We start from the raw sequence: 21,451 nt of genomic DNA, 5'->3' as shown, positions 1-21,451 counted from the left end.
GTTGCAGATGCTTTTTGTCTCCCATGTTGATGTGGCTGTGGCGTAGGCCGGCAGCCGCAGCTCAGATTTGACTCCTAGCCTAGGAGCTTCCATGTTCCACAGGTGCAGCCCTAAAAAGCCAAAAAAAAAAAAAAAAAAAAAAAAAAAAAAGAAGAAGAAGAAGGAATTCCCTTGTGGCATAGCAGGTTAAGGATCTGGTATTATCATTGCACCTGCTGGGTTTGTTGCTGTGACATGCGTGTCATCCCTGCCCTGGGAACTTCCACATGCCGCAAGAGCGGCCAAAAAAAAAAAAAAAAAAGGAAGAAAAAGAGGAGGAAAAGTGCCCCCTCCCCCACATATACTTAATGTGTCATGAACATTTTCATGTTAATAAATAAATAATGGTAACTCATTTTGCGAATGTTTATCTCATTAATTACTTTTCACCATGACGACAAGCCGGTCTTTCAGATTCTATAAGGGAACTGAGTGATTTAACATGTTACATAAAATGATTTCCTGTCCATCTTCAAAAAAAGAAGAAATACTGATTTTTGCCTCTTAGGCTTAGCTCAAAATGTAGAGTTCTTTAATAGGCCAAATACATTTGAAATGCTTTATTGAAACCCAGGTTTTCCATGACCTATGTTTCCACTATTCTCTTCTGTAGCTAACTTATTACCCAACTGGTTTTTGTTGTTTGTTTATTTGTATAGGAGGGAGTAAACTAAAATCCCATCATATTTATGTTTATAATATAGATTATGATCATAGTGATTGATACTACATTTGGAGTTGCATGATTTTCCAAGTTTTTCAACCTTTGGTGTCCATATATTGTCTGGAAACTTAAGTTGGGCAGTGGGGGAAAAATCAAAAGCAAATAGCTTAGTTATTAAATCAAGTGTGGCACGCGAACTTTAATTTTCACCTAAATGTTAAAAAGGTTATAAAAGTTATTTGGTGATAATTGCAAAAATGTAGTTATTGCCTTTATAGTAGGTGATATTAATTTAATGTTTCTTACGTATGATAGTTATATTTAGTTAGGTAGAACAGTATCCTTTTGCTTAAGGGTTGAGTGTCATGATATCTGCACTTAATTTCAAATGGTTCAGTGCCAAAAAAAGGTGTGTTTATGTTTAGAGAGAGATAAAGCACATGTGGTAAACTGTTAACAATAAGTGAATTTAGGAAAAGGGATACAGGTGTTCATGCAACAGTTCTTTAAATTTTTGGTAGGTTTGAAAATTTTCAAAATAAAATGTTAAATGAAAAATTAATACTAGGGTTTATTTATTAAGTTGTATTGACTCCATGCATGTGAACATTTGTGTTCTCCTAAATTCCTAGCTGCTTAGCAATTCTTTATTGTGATTTCTTTTTTTAAATTGTAAAATGTACATTACACAAAATTTCAAGCATTTTATGTGTGCAATTCAGTGGCTTTAATATATTCACATTGTTGTACAACCATCAACACTGTCTCCAGAACTCTCTTATCATCCCAAATCGAAACTCATTAAATAATAACTTCTCATTCCCCTCTTCTCCCATAGCAAGTCTTTATATTATTTATGATTGCCTATGTTTTTTAGAAGAGACCTTTGATTTTGATGTCAGCTAATGATATTCTAGAAGTATTTTATTTTGAAGTAATTTTAGACTTATAGAAATGTTGCAAAAATAGTGCTGAGTTCCTATATACCTTTCACCCAGCTCCCCTAACTTAACATCTTATACTTGAGTCAAGAAGTGCAATAATAAAAACCAGGAAATTAACATTGATACAATACTATTAACTAAACCAGGGGTTGGCAAACTACACCTATAGGCTAAATCTAACTTTCTGCCTATTGTTATAAATAAACTTTTATTGGAACAGTTATACTTACTCATTACTATTTTCATGTGTTTACAATAGCAAAGTTGAGTAGAGAAGAGTGGTTGCAACAGAGACCTCATAGCTTACGAAGTTGCATATACTTAGACATAGTGGCATATACAAGTTCCCAGGATAGGGGTTGAATCAGCTATAGCTGCCGGCCTATACCACAGCCGCATCTTGTAAGCTATAGATCTTATTTGGTTATCTTTATATTTCCCACTTTTTCTGTTCTGGAATCCAGTATAGGATCCCACATTGCATTCACTTGTCTCCTTAATCTACTCCAATCTGTGACAGTTCCCTTTTCTTTTCTTTCATGACCTTGACACTTTTGAAGAATATTGATCAGTTATTTTTTAGATTGTCCATTTGTATGTATTTGTATGGTGTTTTCTCATTGTTAGATTTAAGTTATTAGGTATTTTGACAAGAATACTATAAAAGTGATATTGAATCCTTCTCAGTGTATCATACCAAGGGTATATGATGACAATATGTCTTACTACTGGTAATATTAAAGTTGGTATCTGCTGGGGCTTTCCACTGGAAAAAAAAGCCCTGTTTTTCTGTTCATATTTAATGAATACCTTGTGGGGGGATACTTTGTCTAAGTAGTGATTTTCAATTTCTTCATTATTTTCTAGTAATTACTGTTTTCCTCTATTTATTTATACCATTACTTATATTAATATGGACTTACAGGTATCTTTTATTCTGTGAGTTATAATCCAGTTCATTTTGTTGCTTAAGATTGTTCCAGCTTTGGTTATTGGGAGCTCCTTCAGGTTGGATCATGTGTCCACATCATTTTTTGAGCACTGCTTTGCTTTCTAGCACCACAGATATTCCAGGCTCATCTTGTGTTTTCCCTGTCTGGCTTCCTCTGGCCAGAAAGATGTAGATATTTTCCTGGGGTTTTAGAGGGCTGTGCCTTAGTAGCAGTTTGGGTACAGAAAAATAAAATTTTGGAGGGAAAAAATAAAAATGGGGATTTGCTTTATATTCTTGTGGTATTCTCAGCTTCCCTTTTTCCCGGTGCTGTGGCTAGAAATTGAGTTCTCCTAGGATTTTACTGTCAGCTCCCTCTGCATAGTTTTGGAATTCAGCTGGCCTTCCTGTCAAAACCAGGAAAGAAAGGAGGGGAAAAAAAAAAAAACCCATGACATTCAAAGAGAGAGAGAGAGACAAAAAAAAAATAACCCCTGTGCCCCTCCCCCCACCTTTTTGTCTCTCTCTATTTGTCTGTCTCTCTCTCTTTATTGTTTTTAGGGCCACAGCTGTGGCATATAGAAGTTCCCAGGCTAGGGGTTGAATTGGAGCTATAGCTGCTGGCCTACACAACAGCCACAGCAATGTGGGATCCGAGCCGTGTCTGCAACCTATACACAGCTCATGGCAATACCAGATCCTTAACCTACTGAGCCAGGCCAGGGATCCAACCTGCATCCTCATGGATCCTAGTCTGGTTTGTTAACCAGTGAGTCACAAAGGGAGCTCCCTGTCTTTTTTTTTTTTTTTAAGAGCCTCACCTGCGGCATATGGAGGTTCCGAGGCTAGGGGTTGAATCAGAGCTGTAGCTGCTGGCTTACCCCACAGCCACAGCAAGGTGGGATCCTAGCCTCATCTGCGATCTACAGCACAGCTCGTGGCAATGCCAGATCCTTAGCCCACTGATTGAGGCTAGGGATCGAAACTATCCTCATGGATGCTAGTCAGATTCGTTTCCATTGAACCATGACAGGAACTCCCCCTCCCCCTTAACAGAGTTAATTATTCACATTTCTTTTTGTTGTTCGGCTTTTGTCTTTTTAGGGCTGCACCCTTGGCATGTGGAGGTTCCCAGGCTAGGGGTCTAATCGGAGCTACAGCTGCCAGCCTATGCCACAGCCACAGCAATGCCAGATCCGAGCTGCGTCTATGACCTACACCACAGTTCACAGCAATGCAGGATATTTAACCCACTGAGCGAGGCCAGGGATTGAACCTACAACCTCATGGTTCCTAGTTGGACTCATTTCCGCTGCGCCAAGAGGGAACTCCTATTCAGGTTTTGATTTCTGTCTTGAATTCGGTCCCCAGTCAGCTTGCTGTTGTTTCCTTTTTAAGAGTCCTTACATTGATTCTTTATATATTCTGTCCATAGTTTTTAATTGTCATAAATGGCACAGAGTCTGTAAATCGCCCTTATTCCACCTTGGCCAGCCTACTTTGCTTGTTTTTTTTTTTTTTTTTTTGTTATTTCTTTGGGCCGCTCCCGCGGCATATGGAGGTTCCCAGGCTAGGGGTTGAATCGGAGCTGTAGCCACCGGCCTACACCAGAGCCACAGCAACGCGGGATCCGAGCCGCGTCTGCAACCTACACCACAGCTCACGGCAACGCCGAATCCTTAACCCACTGAGCAAGGGCAGGGACCGAACCCGCAACCTCATGGTTCCTAGTCGGATTCGTTAACCACTGCGCCACGACGAAAACTCCAACTTTGCTTGTTTTGAATAACTAGAATTCTTTTATCGACAGATAAATTCTCATTTTGTCAATTCATATATAATTAATACTTATATTTTAATGTAGAATCAGTTTTATAATCATTGTTGGATTTCACTTGAATTTTTTATAAATACCATTTGAATCATTAATTGGTCTAATCTATTTAACATGTATAGTATAGATAGTCTCATAATATTCTAAGTTTTAATGTGAAGTTACTGACAGATTAAACAATTGAATTTTTTTATTGGGGAGCATTTAATAACTTTTCATATATTTTTTATTCCAGTGAGTAGTGAAGATTCTGAAGATTCTGATTTTCAGGAATCAGGAGTTAGTGAAGAAGTTAGTGAATCTGAAGATGAACAACGGCCCAGGACAAGGTAATACATTGTTTTTTCAAATATTTTAAGAATTAATCTGAATAATTATGCTTCAAATTATTTGTAGAAAGGTTACTGTTACTAAAAAGCTAAGTAAAATATTAGCATTTTTATTTGAAACTAATTATTAAAATTATTCATTTAGTATATATAAACATACTATGTAGAGCTTTTTTAATAGTTGAATTTTATGTTCTAAACTAGGTAGACTTTTAGTGTGCAAAAACACTCTTGATTGTAATTTTTTGTTGTTGTAGGGGGAGTTTGTAGTGTAGTAAGTAATAGATGCTGTAGACTAACTCAATCTAACTCCTGGCTTTACTACTTTCTTTTTGTATGAATACTCTGTACTTTAGTTTCATCATCTGTAAAATGGGGGATTACATTATTATTTACCTTATTTATTATTGTGGGCATTAAATGAGACAGTGCATGTAAAAAGGGCTTATAATAATGTCTTTTTGGTAAATAATGAAGTTCTCCATGAATGTTAATTATTGGTCTTAGAAATACTACTAGTATTATCATAATTAAGACGTGTTTGTTCCCTCAATACACATAGCTACTGATCTAGATTACCAGTTATTTAAAATTTTGCTTTATTCTTAGCATGTATTCTAGATAACACTAACCATTCTATGAAATTTTTTATTTCCTCCAGAATATGATACATTTATCAATATACTAGTTTGTGTATATATATGTATATCTATGCAGTTATCTACACTTGTATTTTTTTTTTTTTTTTTTTTTTTTGTCTTTTGTCTTTTTGTTGTTGTTGTTGTTGTTGCTATTTCTTGGGCCGCTCCCGCGGCATATGGAGGTTCCCAGGCTAGGGGTTGAATCGGAGCTGTAGCCACCGGCCTATGCCAGAGCCACAGCAACGCGGAATCCGAGCCGCGTCTGCAACCTCCACCACAGCTCACGACAACGTCAGATCGTTAACCCACTGAGCAAGGGCAGGGACCGAACCCGCAACCTCATGGTTCCTAGTCGGATTCGTTAACCACTGCGCCACGACAGGAACTCCTACACTTGTAAATTTTAAAACATTTGAGGTTGTTTTAGATTGGTACTTACCAGGTTGATTGGAGTATAGGAATATATTGTACTTTAGGGAATTATAAAATAACAGTAGTGTATAATGAGAATTTTACAAAAATGAGATGGAATTCATATAACACACAACTCACCATTTTAAACTGTAGAATGCAGTAGTTTTTAATATATTTACAAAGTTGGCTCTACTACCACTATCTAATTTCAGAACATTTTCATCACCGCAGAAAGAAACCCTCTACCCTTAGCAGTCATTTCCCATTCTTGCTTCTCATCTCCTGGCAAAAACTAATCTACTTTGTGTATGGATTTGCCTGTTCTGAACATTTCATATGAATAGATTCACATAATATATGTCTTTTTTATGAATGGATTCTTTCAGTTAAAATAATTTTTTCAGTGTTTATCCATGCTGTAGCTTGTCTCAGTACTTTGTTTCATATGAATAGATTTATATGTCTTTTTTATGAATGGATTATTTCAGTTAAAATAATTTTTTCAATGTTCATCCATGCTGTAGCTTGTCTCAGCACTTTATTCCTTTTTAAATAATTTTTTAAATGTGGTAAAATACATTTGACATAAAATTTACCATCTTATCCATTAACTGTACAGTTAAGTAGTGTTAAGTACATTTACATGGTTCTGCAATCAAGCTCTATAACTTTTATTATCTTGCAAAACTGAAACTTTTTATGTATTAAACAATAATTCCCCATTTTCCTTTCCCCAATCCCCTGACAACTAGCATTCTACTTTGTCTCTATGAATTCGACTACTGTAGGTACCTCATATAAGTGGAGTCATACAGTATTTGTCTTTGTGTGCCTGGCTTCTTTCGCATTTATCCAGTGGTGTACACTTGGGTGGCTTCCACCTTTTGGCTATTGTGAATAATGAACGTGGGTGTAGAAATACCTCCTCAAGCCCCTGATTTCAGTTCTTTTGAACATATACCTAGGAGTGGAATTGCTGGATCATATTATCATTCTGTGTTTAACTCTTCTTTGTATCTGCATCATTTTATATTCTCACTGGCAGTATTCGAGGTTTCTACTTTCTATGCATCCTCACCAACACTTGTTATTTTCTGGGGTATTTTTTTTTTTTTTTGATACTAATCATCCTAATGAATGTGAAGTGTGGTATCTCATTGTGTGTTTTTTTTTTTTTTTTTTTTTTTTTGTCTTTTTGCCTTTTCCGGGGGCGCTTTCCACGGCATATGGAGGTTCCCAGGCTAGGGGTTGAATCTGAGCTGTAGCTGCTTGCCTATGCCAGAGCCACAACAATGGGCAGGATCCAAGCGGCGTCTGCAACCTACACCGCAGCTCACTGCAACGCTGGATCCGTAACCCACTCCGCAAGGCCAGGGATTGAACGTGCAATCTCATGGTTCCTAGTTGGATTTGTTAATCTCTGTGCCACGACGGGAACTCCTCATTGTGGTTTTGATTTGCATTTGCCCTAATTGTTAGTGATGTTGAGCATCTTTTCATGTGCTATGAATTAGATGAGACAAAGTCCTGTCCCTTGGGCAGCCCCCAGACAAGACAGAATGGTGCAAGCAAATTCCACTCTTTTCCTTGCTGCAGAAGATCTGGGAATTGGGCAGCTTCCTCCTTACCTTGTTGAGCTGAGGAGGGAATGGGGTGGGGCAAATGTGAGCAGAAATGCTCTGAAATTTCCTGCCATTTGAAGTATGACTGTTGGTTAGGTGTTCACTTGTTTGCTGCAGTTTCTTAACTAGTTTCTAAAGTTCTCACAAAGTTACATTTTTTTTGGTTTGTTTTTTTGTCTTTTCTAGGGCCACACCTGTGGCATATGGAGGTTCCCAGACTAGGGGTTGAATCAGAGCTGTAGCTGCCGGCCTATGCCAGAGCCACAGCAACGTGGGATCCAAGCTGCGTCTGCCACCTACACCATAGCTCACGGCAACGCTGGATCCTTAACCCACTGAGCAAGGCCAGGGATTGAACCAGCAACTTCATGGTTCCTAGTCGGATTCATTAACCACTGAGCCAGGACGGGAACTCCATAAAGTTACATTTTATTATGCAATTTTTGTGTTTCTGTGAGAGAAAAAGAACCTGAAACTTACTCATCTACCATCTTGCTGAGGTTATCTGGCAACTTCACTACTTTTAATGACTGAATAATATTCTATTGTGTGGATAATATGACATTTTATTTATTCATTTATCTGTTGATGGACATTTGGATTTTTCCACTTTTTGGCTATTATGAATAAGGTTGCTTTGGCACTTGTATACAGTTTTTACACAGTCATATGTTTTCTTTTTCTTTTTTTTTTAAGGTCCACACCCACGGCATATGGAGGTTCCCAGGCTAGAGGTAGAATTGGAGCTGTAGCCACTGGCCAACACCACAGCCACAGCAGTGCCAGGTCTGAGCCGCATCTGCAGCCTACACCACAGCTCATGGCAATGGCAGATCCTTAATCCACTGAGCAAGGCCAGGGATCAAACCTGCATCCTCATGGATGCTAGTCAAATTCGTTTTCTCTGAGCCATGACTGGAACTCTCATGTTTTCATATGAGTTCATAAGAACATACCTATGAGTAGAATTTTTTTGGTCATATGGTAACACAATGCTTAACTTTTTAGGGACCTGACACACTGTTTTCTACAGTGACCATTTTACATTGCGCCAGGCTTCCAAGTTCTCTATATCCTCATCAACATTATCATTTTTGTTGGTGTGCAGTGGCATCTCATGGTGATTTTGATTTGCTTTTCCCAAATGACTACTGATGTTGAGCACTGTTTCATGTGCTTATTGTCCATTTGTATCTCTTTGGAGAAACATCAATCATAATTCTTTTCCCAATTTTTTTTTGTCTTTTTAGGGCCTCATTTGTGGCATATGGAAGTTCCCAGGCTAGTGGTTGAATCGGAGCTGTAGCTGCCGGCCACAGCCACAGCCACAGCAGTGTGAGATCTGAGCCATGTCTGCGACATACACCACAGCTCATGGCAACACCGGATCTTTAATCCACTGAGCGAGGCCAGGGATTGAACCTGTGTCCTCATGATACTAGTCAGATTCCTTACCACTGAGCCACAGTGTGAACCTTTTTCCTAATTTTTAATTGAGTTGTATTTTTATTGTTGATTGGTAACACTTCTTTTTTTTATTTTTTGGCTGCACTTCGTGACGTATGGAAGTTCCCCAGCCGGGGATCAAATCTGAGGTGTAGCTGTGACCTACTTGCTGCAGCAGTGCTGGACCCTTAACCCACTGCACCAGGCTGGGGATTGAACCCATGCCTCTGCAGCAACCTGAGCTACTGCAGGTGGATCCTTAACCCACTGCATCAGTGTATGATTTGCATGTAGTTTCTTCTATTCTATGGGTTATCTTTTCACCTTCTTGACAGTATTTAATTATACACAAAAGTTTTTAATTTTGATGAATCCAATTTATCTTTTTTTTCCCTTTGGTTGCTTATGCTTTTGGTATTACATCTGAGAATCTATTGCCTAATCCAGTGTCATGAGGATTTATGACTGTGTTTTCTTTGACAAATTTTATACTTTTAGCTCTTTTGCCTAGGACTTTGTCCCTTCCCCCCCCCGTAATCTCTATGAAATTTTATTTAAGTAAGCTTCTAATTATGTATGGTTTTCAGTATTTTCTGCCATAAATACTATTGTCATAAAAGTATATACATATAGAAATATATACACACATTCACACACATATATGCATGTGTTCACACATGCATATTCACACACTTGTCAATTTCCTTAGAGTAAATTGGTAAATTTACTTAAGTAAATTTCCTTAGAGTAAAGTGGTATTATTGGGTTAAAGTTATGTAATTTTAAGACTTGTCATACACGCTTTCACACTGTCTTACAGAAGTCAATTTTTTTTTTTCACCCAGCAAAGTATGTAAATCACCATTTCCTCACTCTTTCAACAGTAAAACAATGAGCATTCTGTTAGCTAGAACATATACTTTAGGGGGAAGTACAGTCCATTTTGAGTTAACTTTTTATATGATGCAATTGTAAAGTTTTATTTCTGGACTTTTGTTTCTCTTCCGTTGATCTATATGTGTCTATCCTTTATGCCAGGAACATACTATTTTTTTTTTTTTTGTGTGTGTGTGTGTGTGTCTTTTTGTCTTTTGTTGTTGTTGTTGTTGCTATTTCTTGGGCCGCTCCCGCGGCATATGGAGGTTCCCAGGCTAGGGGTTGAATTGGAGCTGTAGCCACCGGCCTACACCAGAGCCACAGCAACGCGGGAACCGAGCCGCGTCTGCAACCTCCACCACAGCTCACGGCAACACCGGATCGTTAACCCACTGAGCAAGGGCAGGGACCGAACCCGCAACCTCATGGTTCCTAGTCGGATTCGTTAACCACTCTGCCACGACGGGAACTCCAGGAACATACTATTTTGATTAATGTAACTTTGTACACCAACTTCTAAGTATAGAAGTACTTTTCCTCATGAGAAATTGTTGTTACCTTTTTAAAAAAATTTAGTTGAGCTGATTTGAAGGAAATAGTATCTAACTTTTATAATCTTTTTTGTTCTTTGTTTTTTAAAAAGAGATGGTGTATATTTTTCATTTGTATATTGGCCATTTATATTTCTGAAGGCCCTCCATCCATCTTACTGCTCATATGTTAAACCTCCTCCTCTGAGTAACTTAAAATGTTAATTACTGGATTTCAAATTACAGGTTTTCATTTTTTTTGTGTGTTTTCAGGGCCGCACCCACGGTTTATGGATGTTCCCAGGCCAGTGGCGAATTGGAGCTGTAGCCGCTGGCCTATGCCATAGCCACAGCAACGATAGATCCGAACTGCGTCTGCGACAAACACCACAGCTCACGGCAATGCCAGATCCTTAACCTATTGAGTGAGGCCAGGGATCAAACCCACGTCCTTATGGAAACTAATCAGGTTCATTAACCACTGCACCACAACAGGAACTCCCAGGTTTTCGTTTTTGAACCTAGTGAAGTTTGTGGGGTTTTGTTTTGTTTATCATTTTTTAGGAATGTACACAAAAGTAAATCAGTTCTAAAATAGTACATAACTGTAATTTAAGGAAATTCATCATGAAGTATTTTATTTTGAATTTTAAATGTTCTTTAGGTCTGCAAAGAAAGCAGAGTTGGAAGAAAATCAGCGAAGTTACAAACAGAAAAAGAAAAGGCGACGCATTAAGGTTCAAGAAGATTCATCCAGTGAAAACAAGGTAATAATGAGATTTACTGTGTCTTGAATTATAACTGTTAAAGTGCCCCATAGTAGTTATGTTATTATCTCTTCTGCATTCTATTCATTAGTCAAATTCTACTGGTTTATTTACATTTTCCCATTTTCTGGAAGAATTGACTTATTGAATGTATAAATATCCAGAGGTATTAACTTTGATATATTATCGATTTTTTTTCTGTTTCTTAATTGAATCTAATGGGAATTAGCTGTTCTAATTTATTGTTTACATTCTTAGGGCTATAGAATTCTTGTGTTCTGTCTGAAGACATAAAACATAATGACTTGTGTGAATAAGTTTCTTTTAGCAGTGAAGTTAGTCAATTAAAGTTTCATGTATATAAGCAGAATTATATAGATTACAAGTTCTCTGTAATGTTCTGTTAATCCTGTCCTCTTTTGGGGGGGTTCTTTTTTTTAACCATTTCTAATGAATAATTCATCGGCCTTAATTACATTCATAATTGGATATTCTGTACCTAGTAAACGATTACTCGCCATTCTTGCCTACCTGCAGCCTCTCGTAACCTCTAATTTCTGTGTATGAATTTGGAGTCACACAATATTTGTCCTTTTGTGTCTGGCTTATTTCATTGACAGTATTTTCAGGTTTCATCCATGTTGTAGCATGTATCACAATTTCCTTTCTTTTTAAGGCTTGATAATATTCCATTGTATGTATATATCACATTGTGTCTGTCCATTCATCTGTTGATGGATATTTTCGTTGTTTCTACCTTTGGCTATTTTGAATAATGCAGCTGTGAAAGTGGGTGTATACAAATATCTGAGTCCCTGCTTTTAATTCTTTTGGTTACAGTCTAAGAAGTGGAATTGCTAGATCATATGGTAATTCTGTGTTTAGTTTGTTGAGGAACTGTCACTGTTTTCCCAGTGCACCAGGCTTCAGTTTTTCTACATGCTCTCCAATACTTGTTATTTTCTGTTTTTTTTTTTTTTTTTTTGTAATGTAGCTTTCCTAATGAATGTGAAGTAGTATCTCATTTGTGATTTTGATTTAAATTTCCCTAATGACAAGTAATGTTGATTATCTTTTTATGTGCTAATTGGACTTTTCTGTATCTTCTTTGGAGAAATATCTGTTCAGTTTTCTGTCCTCTTTTTAAGGTTGCTTTTTAATACTCTTTATTGCAAAGTATAGTTCTGAAGCTTTCCAGTATCTTTTTTTTCTGTTATTTCTTGGTATATTAATTATTGCAATATGAAATGAATAAATTAGACAACTTTGTAGTATTAATCTGTGATAATTTAAATTCCATAGAGTCATTCAGAAGAAGAAGATAAAGAAGAAGAGGATGAAGAAGAGGAAGAAGAAGATGAAAATGATGATTCCAAGTCTCCTGGAAAAGGCAGAAAGAAAATTCGAAAGATTCTTAAAGATGATAAACTAAGAACAGAAACACAAAATGCTCTTAAGGAAGAAGAAGAGAGGCGAAAACGTATTGCTGAAAGGGAGCGTGAGCGAGAGAAACTGAGAGAGGTAAACCAATTTTTTTTTTTGTGATTTTTATTTTTTCCATTATAGCTGATTTACAATATTCTGTCAATTTTCTACGGCTCAGCTAGGTGACCCAGTCACACATACATGTATACATTCTTTTTTCTCACATTATCATGCTCCATCACAAGTGACCAGACATAGTTCCCAGTGCTCTACAGCAGAATCCCATTGCTTATCCATTCCAAATGCAACAGTTTGCATCTATTAACCCCAAATTCCCAATCCATCCCACTCCCTCCTCCTGCCCCTTAGCAACCACAAGTCTATTCTCCAAGTCCATGATTTTCTTTTCTGTGGAAAGGTTCATTTGTGCCATATATTAGATACTAGATATAAGTGATATCATATGGTATTTGCCTTTCTCTTTCTGACTTAACTTCACTCAGAATGAGAGTCTCTAGTTCCATCCATGTTGCTGCGAATGGCATTATTTTGTTCTTTTTTATGACTGAGTAGTATTCCCTGTTTATATATACCACACCATCTTAAACCATTCATCTGTTGATGGACATTTAAGTTGTTTCCATGTCTTGGCTGTTGTGAATAGTGCTGCAATGAACACGCCGGTGCATGTGTCTTTTTCAAGGAAAGTTTTGTCCAGATATATGCCCAAGAGTGAGATTGTTGGGTCCTATGGTAGTTCTATATATAGTTTTCTGAGGTACCTCCATACAGTTTTCCATAGTGGTTGTACCAATTTACCTTTCCACCAGTAGTGCAGGAGGGTTCCCTTTTCTCCACACCCTCTCCAGCATTTGTTATTTGTGGACTTGTTAATAATGGCCATTCTGACTGGTATGAGGTGGTACCTCATAGTAGTTTTGATTTGCATTTCTCTAATAATCAGTGATGTTGAGCATTTGTTCATATGCTTGTTGGCCCCATCTGTATGTCTTCTTTGGAGAAATGTCTCTTCAGGTCTTTTGTCCATTTTTCCATTAGGTTGTTGGCTTTTTTGCTGTTGAGTTGTATTAAGTTGTTTGTTTGTATATTTTAGATATTAAGCCCTTGTCGGTTGCATCATTTGAAACTATTTTCTCCCATTCTCTAAGTTGTCTTTTTTTTTTTTTTATGGTTTCATTTGCTGTGCAAAAGCTTGTCAGTTTGATGAGGTCCCATTGGTTCATCTTTGTTTTTATTTCTGTTGCTTTGGGAGACTGACCTGAGAAAACATTTGTAAGGGTAAACCAATTTTTATATTTGATTTCTTTTTAACATATGACTTTAATAGATTTATAAATGTTTCAGTATTTTAAGAATAGGATGTTAGTTGTAATCAACCAGAGATTTTTAGTTATAGTTACTTTTTCCTATTAGTATTTTATGCAACTTATAAATCTTCATTAGGTTAACATAATTGGGAACATGGAAAAGGTTGAGATTTTTTTTTAACTATTCGTATTAAAGTATAGTCGATTTACAATGTTGTGTTCAGCAAAGTGACTTAGTTATACATACATATATAGATACACATTCTCTCTTTCCCAGGAGATTGGATATAGTTCCCTGTGCTATAAGTAGGACCTTATTATTTATCCATTCTAAATCTAATAGTTTGTACCTACTAACCTTAAGCCCCTAGTCTGTCCCACTACTTCCTCCCTCCTTGGCAACCACAATTCTGTTCTGTCTGTGAGTTTGTCTTTCTTTATGTAGGCCTTGAGGCTCCCATTCTGTCCAGACTGATCTCCCTGCCAGTCAGGGGGCCTCCCAGTGTGGGAATACTTTCCTCTTTCACAGCTCCCTCCCAGGAGTGCTGGTCCCATTCTGATTTGTTTTTCTGTCATCTCTTTTTTTTCCTTTTTTCCCAGTTTTGTTGAGGTTTTCTTGCCCCTTTGAAGTCTGAGGTCTTCTTCCCGCAGTAGATGTTCAGTAAGAATTGTTCTACATGTACATGTTCTAAATGTATATTTTCTTTTCTTTTTTTGATGTATTTGTGGGAGAAGGTGAGCTCCATGTCCCACTCCTCCACCATCTTAAACAGATCTATGAAATTCTTTTTTTTTTTTTTCTTCGGTCTTTTCTAGGGCTGCACCCGCCGCATATAGAGGTTCCCAGGCTAGAAGTCCAATCGGAGCTGTAGCCACCGGCCTATGCCAGAGCCACATCAATGCAGGATCTGAGCCGCGTCTAAGACCTACACCACAGCTTATGGTAACGCCGGATCCTTAACTCATTGAGCGAGGCCAGGGATTGAACCCGCAACCTCATGGTTCCTAGTTGGATTTGTTAACCACTGAGCCACGACAGGAACTCCTGATCTATGAAATTCTTGTGTGATCACCAGAGTAACTGTGTTTTATTTGAGGTTGAAAAATGTTTTTAAAAATTGCTTAAATCCGTAACGAATTTCAAAATTTTGAATAATCTTTTATTATACAAAATTTTCAACACACCTATAGGCAGAAGGAATAGTAGTATAAATCTCTGTATCCCTTACCCAGCTTTAGCATTTACAACACATGGCCAGTTTTTTTCATCCATTCTCTTACCTTCAGATTATTTTGCAGAAGTCGTAGAAATTGTATCATTTTTTCAGAATATATTGTTGAAAGATAAGAACTTTTTAAACACTACCATAGTACCATTATTACACTTAAACATTAACAGTAATTCAATAATATCATCCCATATATAGTTAATATTCAGAATTCTTTCATTTTCCTCACAAACATAGTAGTTGTATTTAAACATATTTGGTGGAAATCAGGATCCTAAGAAAGTCTTATTACATGTGTTGCACTTCGGTACTTATGTTTATCCTTAAGCCAATACTACAGCTGGGATACCATAACCTTATACCAAGTCTTGAAATCACATGCTTTGCTTTCACTTTTTTAGAATTTTGTTGCTTATTCTTAGTGATTTGCATTTCTGTATAAGTTTTTGTATCATTTTGTCAGTTTTTACAAAGATCCTTCTGGAACTTTTATTGGGATGGTGTTGGCTCTTTAGATTAGTGACATCATAACAATAATTTGTGTCCTATTATATAAATATAGTATATTTCTCCATTATTTAATTCTCCTTTGATTTCTCTTGGCAGTGTTTTATGCTTTGCATTTTACAAACCTTTGCATTTTACAAATTTCTCTAAATTTGTCCCTAAGTAATTTATGTTTTCTGATGTCATGTTAAGTGAAATTTCAAGTGATTTAATGAGCTGGTGTTCTGTTACCTAGCTAAAATTCCCTTACTCGTTCTAGTAGCTATTTTTTGTAGATTTCTAAGGATTTTCTACATATGCAGTCACGTTGTCCATACATAGAAACCATTTCATTAATTTCTTTGAAAATTATTTTTCATTTCTGTATTAAAATTATAAAAGAATGTGGGAGTTCCCATCATGGCTCAGTGGTTAACAAACCTGAAAGTAACCATGAGGTTGCAGGTTCAATCCCTGGCCCCGCTCAGTGGGTTAAGGATCCAGCGTTGCCGTGAGCTGTGGTGTAGATTGCAGGTATGGCTTGGATCTGCATTGCTGTGGCTGTGGTGTAGGCCGGCCGCTACAGCTCCGATTTAACCCCTAGTCTGGGAACCTCCATATGCGGCAGGTGCGGCCCTCAAAAGACCAAAAAAAAAGAAAAAGAAAAAAGAAAGGATGGTTACTTTCTTTTTAATGTGTCTGTTCGGGTGATCTAGAAGATTAATCTTGCATTGCTGGAATAGGCTTTGCTTGGTCATGGTGTATTACTCTTTTTCCTACATTGTTGTGTTTCTTTTGCTGTATTATTTCAACAGGAGTTTTACCTTACTGTTAAAGTAGGCATTTTGGTTTGTAAATTCCTTTTCGTGTAATCTTTCTGTTTTTTTTTTTTTTTTTTTTTTTTTTTTGCTATTTCTTTGGGCCGCTCCTTCGGCATATGGAGGTTCCCAGGCTAGGGGTCGAATCGGAGCTGTAGCTGCCAGCCTACGCCAGAGCCACAGCAACGCAGGATCCGAGCCGCGTCTGCAACCTCCACCACAGCTCACGGCAACACCGGATCGTTAACCCACTGAGCAAGGGCAGGGACCGAACCCGCAACCTCATGGTTCCTAGTCGGATTCGTTAACCACTGCGCCGCGACGGGAACTCCCTAATCTTTCTGGTTTTGATGTTATGGTAATATAGTTCTCCTATAAAATTAATAGGTACATGCTCCTATTATCTCTATCTTCTTAAAGAGTATTTAAGTTGGATAGATATTGTTTCATTCTTAAATGTTTGATAGAATTCTCCAGTGAAACTATCAGTCTGGAGTTTTCTGAGATTTAAAAAAAAATTTAAACAAATTCAGTTTTTTTAATAAATGTAGGGCTATTTAGGTTATTTCTCTTTAGCTCTGTTTTGGTATATGTTGTCTGTGAGGAATTTGTCCATTTCAAGTAGTCAGATTTATTTGTGTATATTTGCTCATAATATTCCCTTATTTTGTTTTTTATCACCATTGTCATGACATCTCATCTTTCATTTCTGTTATCGATAATTTGTGTCTTCTTTTTCTTTATTAGTCTTTCTAGAAGTTTATTAAATTTGCTATCTTTTTGAAAATAACAGCTTTGGATTTATTGGTTTCCTTTATTGTTTCACCTTTTTCTAATTCAGTGAATTATTCTTTTTTTGCTTTTTTTTTTTTTTTTTTTAGGGCCACATCATGGCATGTGGAGGTTCCCAGGGTAGGGGTTCAGTTGGAGCTATAGCTGCCGGTCACAGCCACAGCCACAGCCACAGCCACAGCCACAGCAACATCAGATCCGAGCTGCATCTGTGACCTACACCACAGCTCATGGCAATGCCATATCCTCAACCCACCGAGCAAGGCCCCCAACCTCGTGGTTCCTAGTCGGATTTGTTTCCGCTGTGCCATGATGGAACTCCAATGAATTATTCTTTATTTTCATTTTATTACTTTTCTTTGGGTTATTTTGCTCTTTTTCTAAGGTGCTTAAGGTGGGTTTTAGATCTTGCTCCTTTTTTAATATATATATATTTAAAGATAAAAAATTCCCCACTCTGCATACTGTTTTAAATGCTGCACTGTATGAATTTTGATGTTTTGTGTTTCACTTTTACTCTATTCAGAATCTTTTCAATTTCCTTATGACCCAGAAAATGATGTATCTTTTTGGATGTTTCATGTATATATTCTGCTGTTGTGGGGTAAAGTATTCTGTAAATTTCAGTTAGGTTATGGTGGCTGAATACATTCAAATCTTCTATATCCATGATGATATTCTATCTCATATTGAGATGGCAGTGTGAGGCCTCCAAGTATAATTGTGGATTTGCTATTTTTTTATTGTAGTTCTTTCAGTTTTTTCTTATTTGTGTTGAAGCTCTATTGTTAGGTACATATACATGTAGGATTGTTATACCTTTCTAGTGAATTGACTCATTAGCAATAAGTAATGTCCCTTTTTATTGCTGGTAATTTTCCGTCATCTGAAACCTACTCTATGTGATGGTAATACTGTCACACCATCTTCTTTTTTTTGTCTTTTTAGGGCTGCACCTGCATCATATGGAGGTTCCCAGGCTAGGGGTCTAGTCAGAGCTACAGCTCTTGACCCATGCCACAGCCACAGCAATGTGGGATCTGAGCTGCGTCTGACCTACATCACAGCTCACGGCAATGCCGGATCCTTCACCCACTGAGAAAGGCCAGGGATTGAACCCACAACTTCATGGTTCCTAGTCAGATTCATTTGTACTGCACCACTACCAGAACTCCTGTCACACCAACTTTATTTCAAACATTTTAGTATGAAAAGTTCTAACATATATATAGGAAGGTTTATACAGTTCAGTGATTTCTCATAAGCTCATGTCCTAGATTTTTCTGTTAATATTTTACTGTACTTGGTTTATTACATTCCTATTTATCTAATAATCTACCATTATATTTTTATGCAGTCGTATACATCATTTCACTTAACCTAAATGCTTTAGCTTGCACATCATTATCTAGAATTCATATTTATTTCCATTTTTTATTTTTATTTTTTTTCTTTTCAGGGCTGCACCTCTGGCATATGGAGGTTCCCAGGCTAGGGGTCTAATTGGATCTACAGCTGCTGGCCTCCACCACAGCCTCGGAACATGGAATCTGAGCCACATCTGCGACCTATACCACAGCTCATGGCGATGTTGGATCCTTAACTCACTGAGTGAGGCCAGGGATTGAACCCCCAACCTCATGGTTCCTAGTTGGATTTGTTTCCACTGTGCCATGATAGGAACTCCAAATTTTTTATTTTTATGTAAAAGTTACATAGAATGAAATGTACTCATCATAAGTGTATATTTGTTATTTATTTATTTAATTTTTTTGCCTTTTTTAGGGCCGCACCCGTGGCATATGGAGGTTCCAAGGCTAGGGGTCTAATCGGAGCTGTACCCGCTGGCTTTTGCCAGAGCCACAGCAATGCGGGATCCGAGCCGCATCTGCGACCTACACCACTGCTCAGGGCAACGCCAGATCCTTAACCCACTGAGCAAGGCCAGGGATCGAACCCGCAACCTCATGGTTCCTAGTCAGATTCGTTAGCCACTGAGCCACAAGGGGAACTCCCAGTGTATATTTGTTTTTGACATACTATGGAATGCATAGATCTAATGTAGGTATTTGTGTGGTTTTCTTCAGCTTGTCTTTTTTCCTTTTACTTAATGTTTGGATATTGTTCTGTCTTCTCTAGGTTGTGTCTGCCTTTAACTGTGACACAGCTTATCTGTACCACTGTCAATCCTCCCCTCCCTAAATCTTTTGAGGTACATTTAGGTTGTTTCAGAATTTTCACTAAATTGTAGTTCCTGTTGCATATTGGAATGATTTCTCTTGTTTGTACTTCTTTCGGTTAAAAAAATTTTTTTTGAGCATTTTAACTATTTTTAAGTATATAGTTCAGTGCAATACATATTGTGTACCATCATCACCATCTTTTTTCATGACTTTTTCATCATCCTAAACAGAAACTCTATACCCATTTAACAATAAATTCCCATTCCTTCTTCCCATTAACTTCTTTTCTACTTTTTGTCTCTGTGATTTTGCCTATTTTAGGTACCTCTTATAAATGGAATCATACAATATTTTTCCTTTTTTTTTTTTGTCTGCCTTATTTCACATGGCAGAATGTTTTCAAGATTCATCCATATTGTATCAACTATCAGAATTTTATTTCTTAGGGGTTCCCGTTGTGGCTTAGTGGTTAACAAATCCAACTAGTATCCATAAGGACATGGGTTTAATCCCTGGCCTTGCTCAATGGGTTAAGGATCTGGCATTGCTATGAGCTGTCATGTAGGTTGCAGATGTGTCTCGGATCCTGCCTTGCTGTGGCTGTGGTGTAGACTAGCAGCTGCAGTTCCAATGTGACCCCTAGCCTGGAAATTTCCATATGCCATGGGTGTGGCCGTATAAAAGATAAAACAAAAATTTATTTCTTTTTACGGATGAATAATATATTGTGTGCATTTACATTTTATTTATTCATTTATTTGTTGATGGGTACTTAGGTTTTTTCCAGTTTTTGCTATTGTAAATAATGTTGCTATAAACAAGGATGTACAAATATCTAAGTTCCTACTTTCCATTCTTTTGGGTATATATGCAGAAGTGCAATTGCTGAAACACAGTAATTCTGGTTGTGTTTTTTGCAGAATCGCCACACTGTTTTTCACATCAGCTGTACCATTTTACATTTCCAGCAGCAGGATATGCAGGTTCCAATTTCTCTGCATCTTTATGGCATTTCTTTTCTTTTTCTTTCTCTTCTCTTCTTCCATCCCCTCCCTCCTTTTTGTAATAGCCAGCCTAATGGATGTGAAGTAATATTTCATTATGGTTTTGATTGGCATTTACTTAATGACTAATGATGTTGAGCATCTTATGTGCATATTGGCCATTTATACATCTTCCTTGAAGAAATGGCTAGTCAAATCCTTTGCACATTTTAAAAATGTATTGTTTGCTTTTTTATTATTGTTGTAAGGATTCTTTTTTTTTTTAATTTTTTATTTTATTTTTATTTATTTATGTATTTTTGCTTTTTAGGGCCACAGCTGTGGCACATGGACAATCCCTTGCTAGGGGTCGAATTGGAGCTATAGCTGCTGGTCTACACCACAGCCACAGTAACATCAGATCCATCTGCGACCTACACCACAGCTCACGGCAATGCCAGATCCTCAACTCACCAAGTAAAGGCCAGGGATCGAACCCACAACCTCATGGTTCCTAGTCGGATTTGTTTCCACTGTACCATGACGGGAACTCCTGTAAGGGTTCTTTATATATTCTGCATATTAATCTCTTATCAAATATGTGATTTGCAAATATTTCCCATTTTGTGGATAATTTTTAATTCTGTTGATAAGTATTCTTTGCAAAAAAGTTTGAAATTCTGATGAAGTCTAATTTATCTGTTTTTTCTTTCATTGACTGCATTTTTCATGTTATGTTTAAGACATCATTCCCAAATCCTAAATTATGATGATTTATTTCTTTGCCATTTGTATAACCCTGTTATTATGCTGCTGAATTTGGTTTCCTAGTACTTTCTTGAGGAATTTTGAATCTATATTCTTAGAGAATCTGTAGTTTTCTTGTAGTTTATTTGCCTGAATTTTTTTTTTTTTTTGTCTTTTTTGCTATTTCTTGGGCCGCTCCCGTGACATATGGAGGTTCCCAGGCTAGAAGTCCAATCGGAGCTGTAGCTGCCGGCCTGCACCAGAGCCACAGCAACAGGGGATCCGAGCCGCATCTGCGACCTACACCACAGCTCAGGGCAACGCCAGATCCTTAACCCACTGAGCAAGGCCAGGGATCGAACCTGCAACCTCATGGTTCCTAGTCAGATTCGTTAACCACTGAGCCACCACGGGAACTCCAAA

General features: G+C 37.4%; 1 protein-coding gene across 24 annotated transcripts in view; it reads left to right on the top strand.

Annotated features, from left to right (window-relative positions):
* The window catches only part of ATRX (ATRX chromatin remodeler), a 288,606-nt gene that overhangs the window by 138,708 nt on the left and 128,447 nt on the right, over positions 1 to 21,451 (top strand). For all 24 annotated transcript variants that reach the window (XM_085008437.1, XM_085008445.1, XM_021080085.2 and 21 more), the window contains 3 exons: positions 4,648 to 4,741; positions 10,935 to 11,037; positions 12,340 to 12,558. In XM_085008437.1, coding sequence (XP_084864563.1) covers positions 4,648 to 4,741; positions 10,935 to 11,037; positions 12,340 to 12,558 — 416 coding nt within the window. The remainder of the gene's footprint in view (positions 1 to 4,647; positions 4,742 to 10,934; positions 11,038 to 12,339; positions 12,559 to 21,451) is intronic.

This window comes from Sus scrofa, chromosome X (genome assembly GCF_054392235.1).
Source record: "Sus scrofa isolate SSC_HxYL_T2T_F1_AM1 chromosome X, Sscrofa_HxYL_maternal_Yorkshire_Landrace_v2.0, whole genome shotgun sequence".
In the NCBI taxonomy this organism is placed as follows: domain Eukaryota; kingdom Metazoa; phylum Chordata; class Mammalia; order Artiodactyla; family Suidae; genus Sus; species Sus scrofa.
Note: the sequence above shows the minus strand (reverse complement) of the source record. Positions and strands in the feature narration are given on the sequence as shown.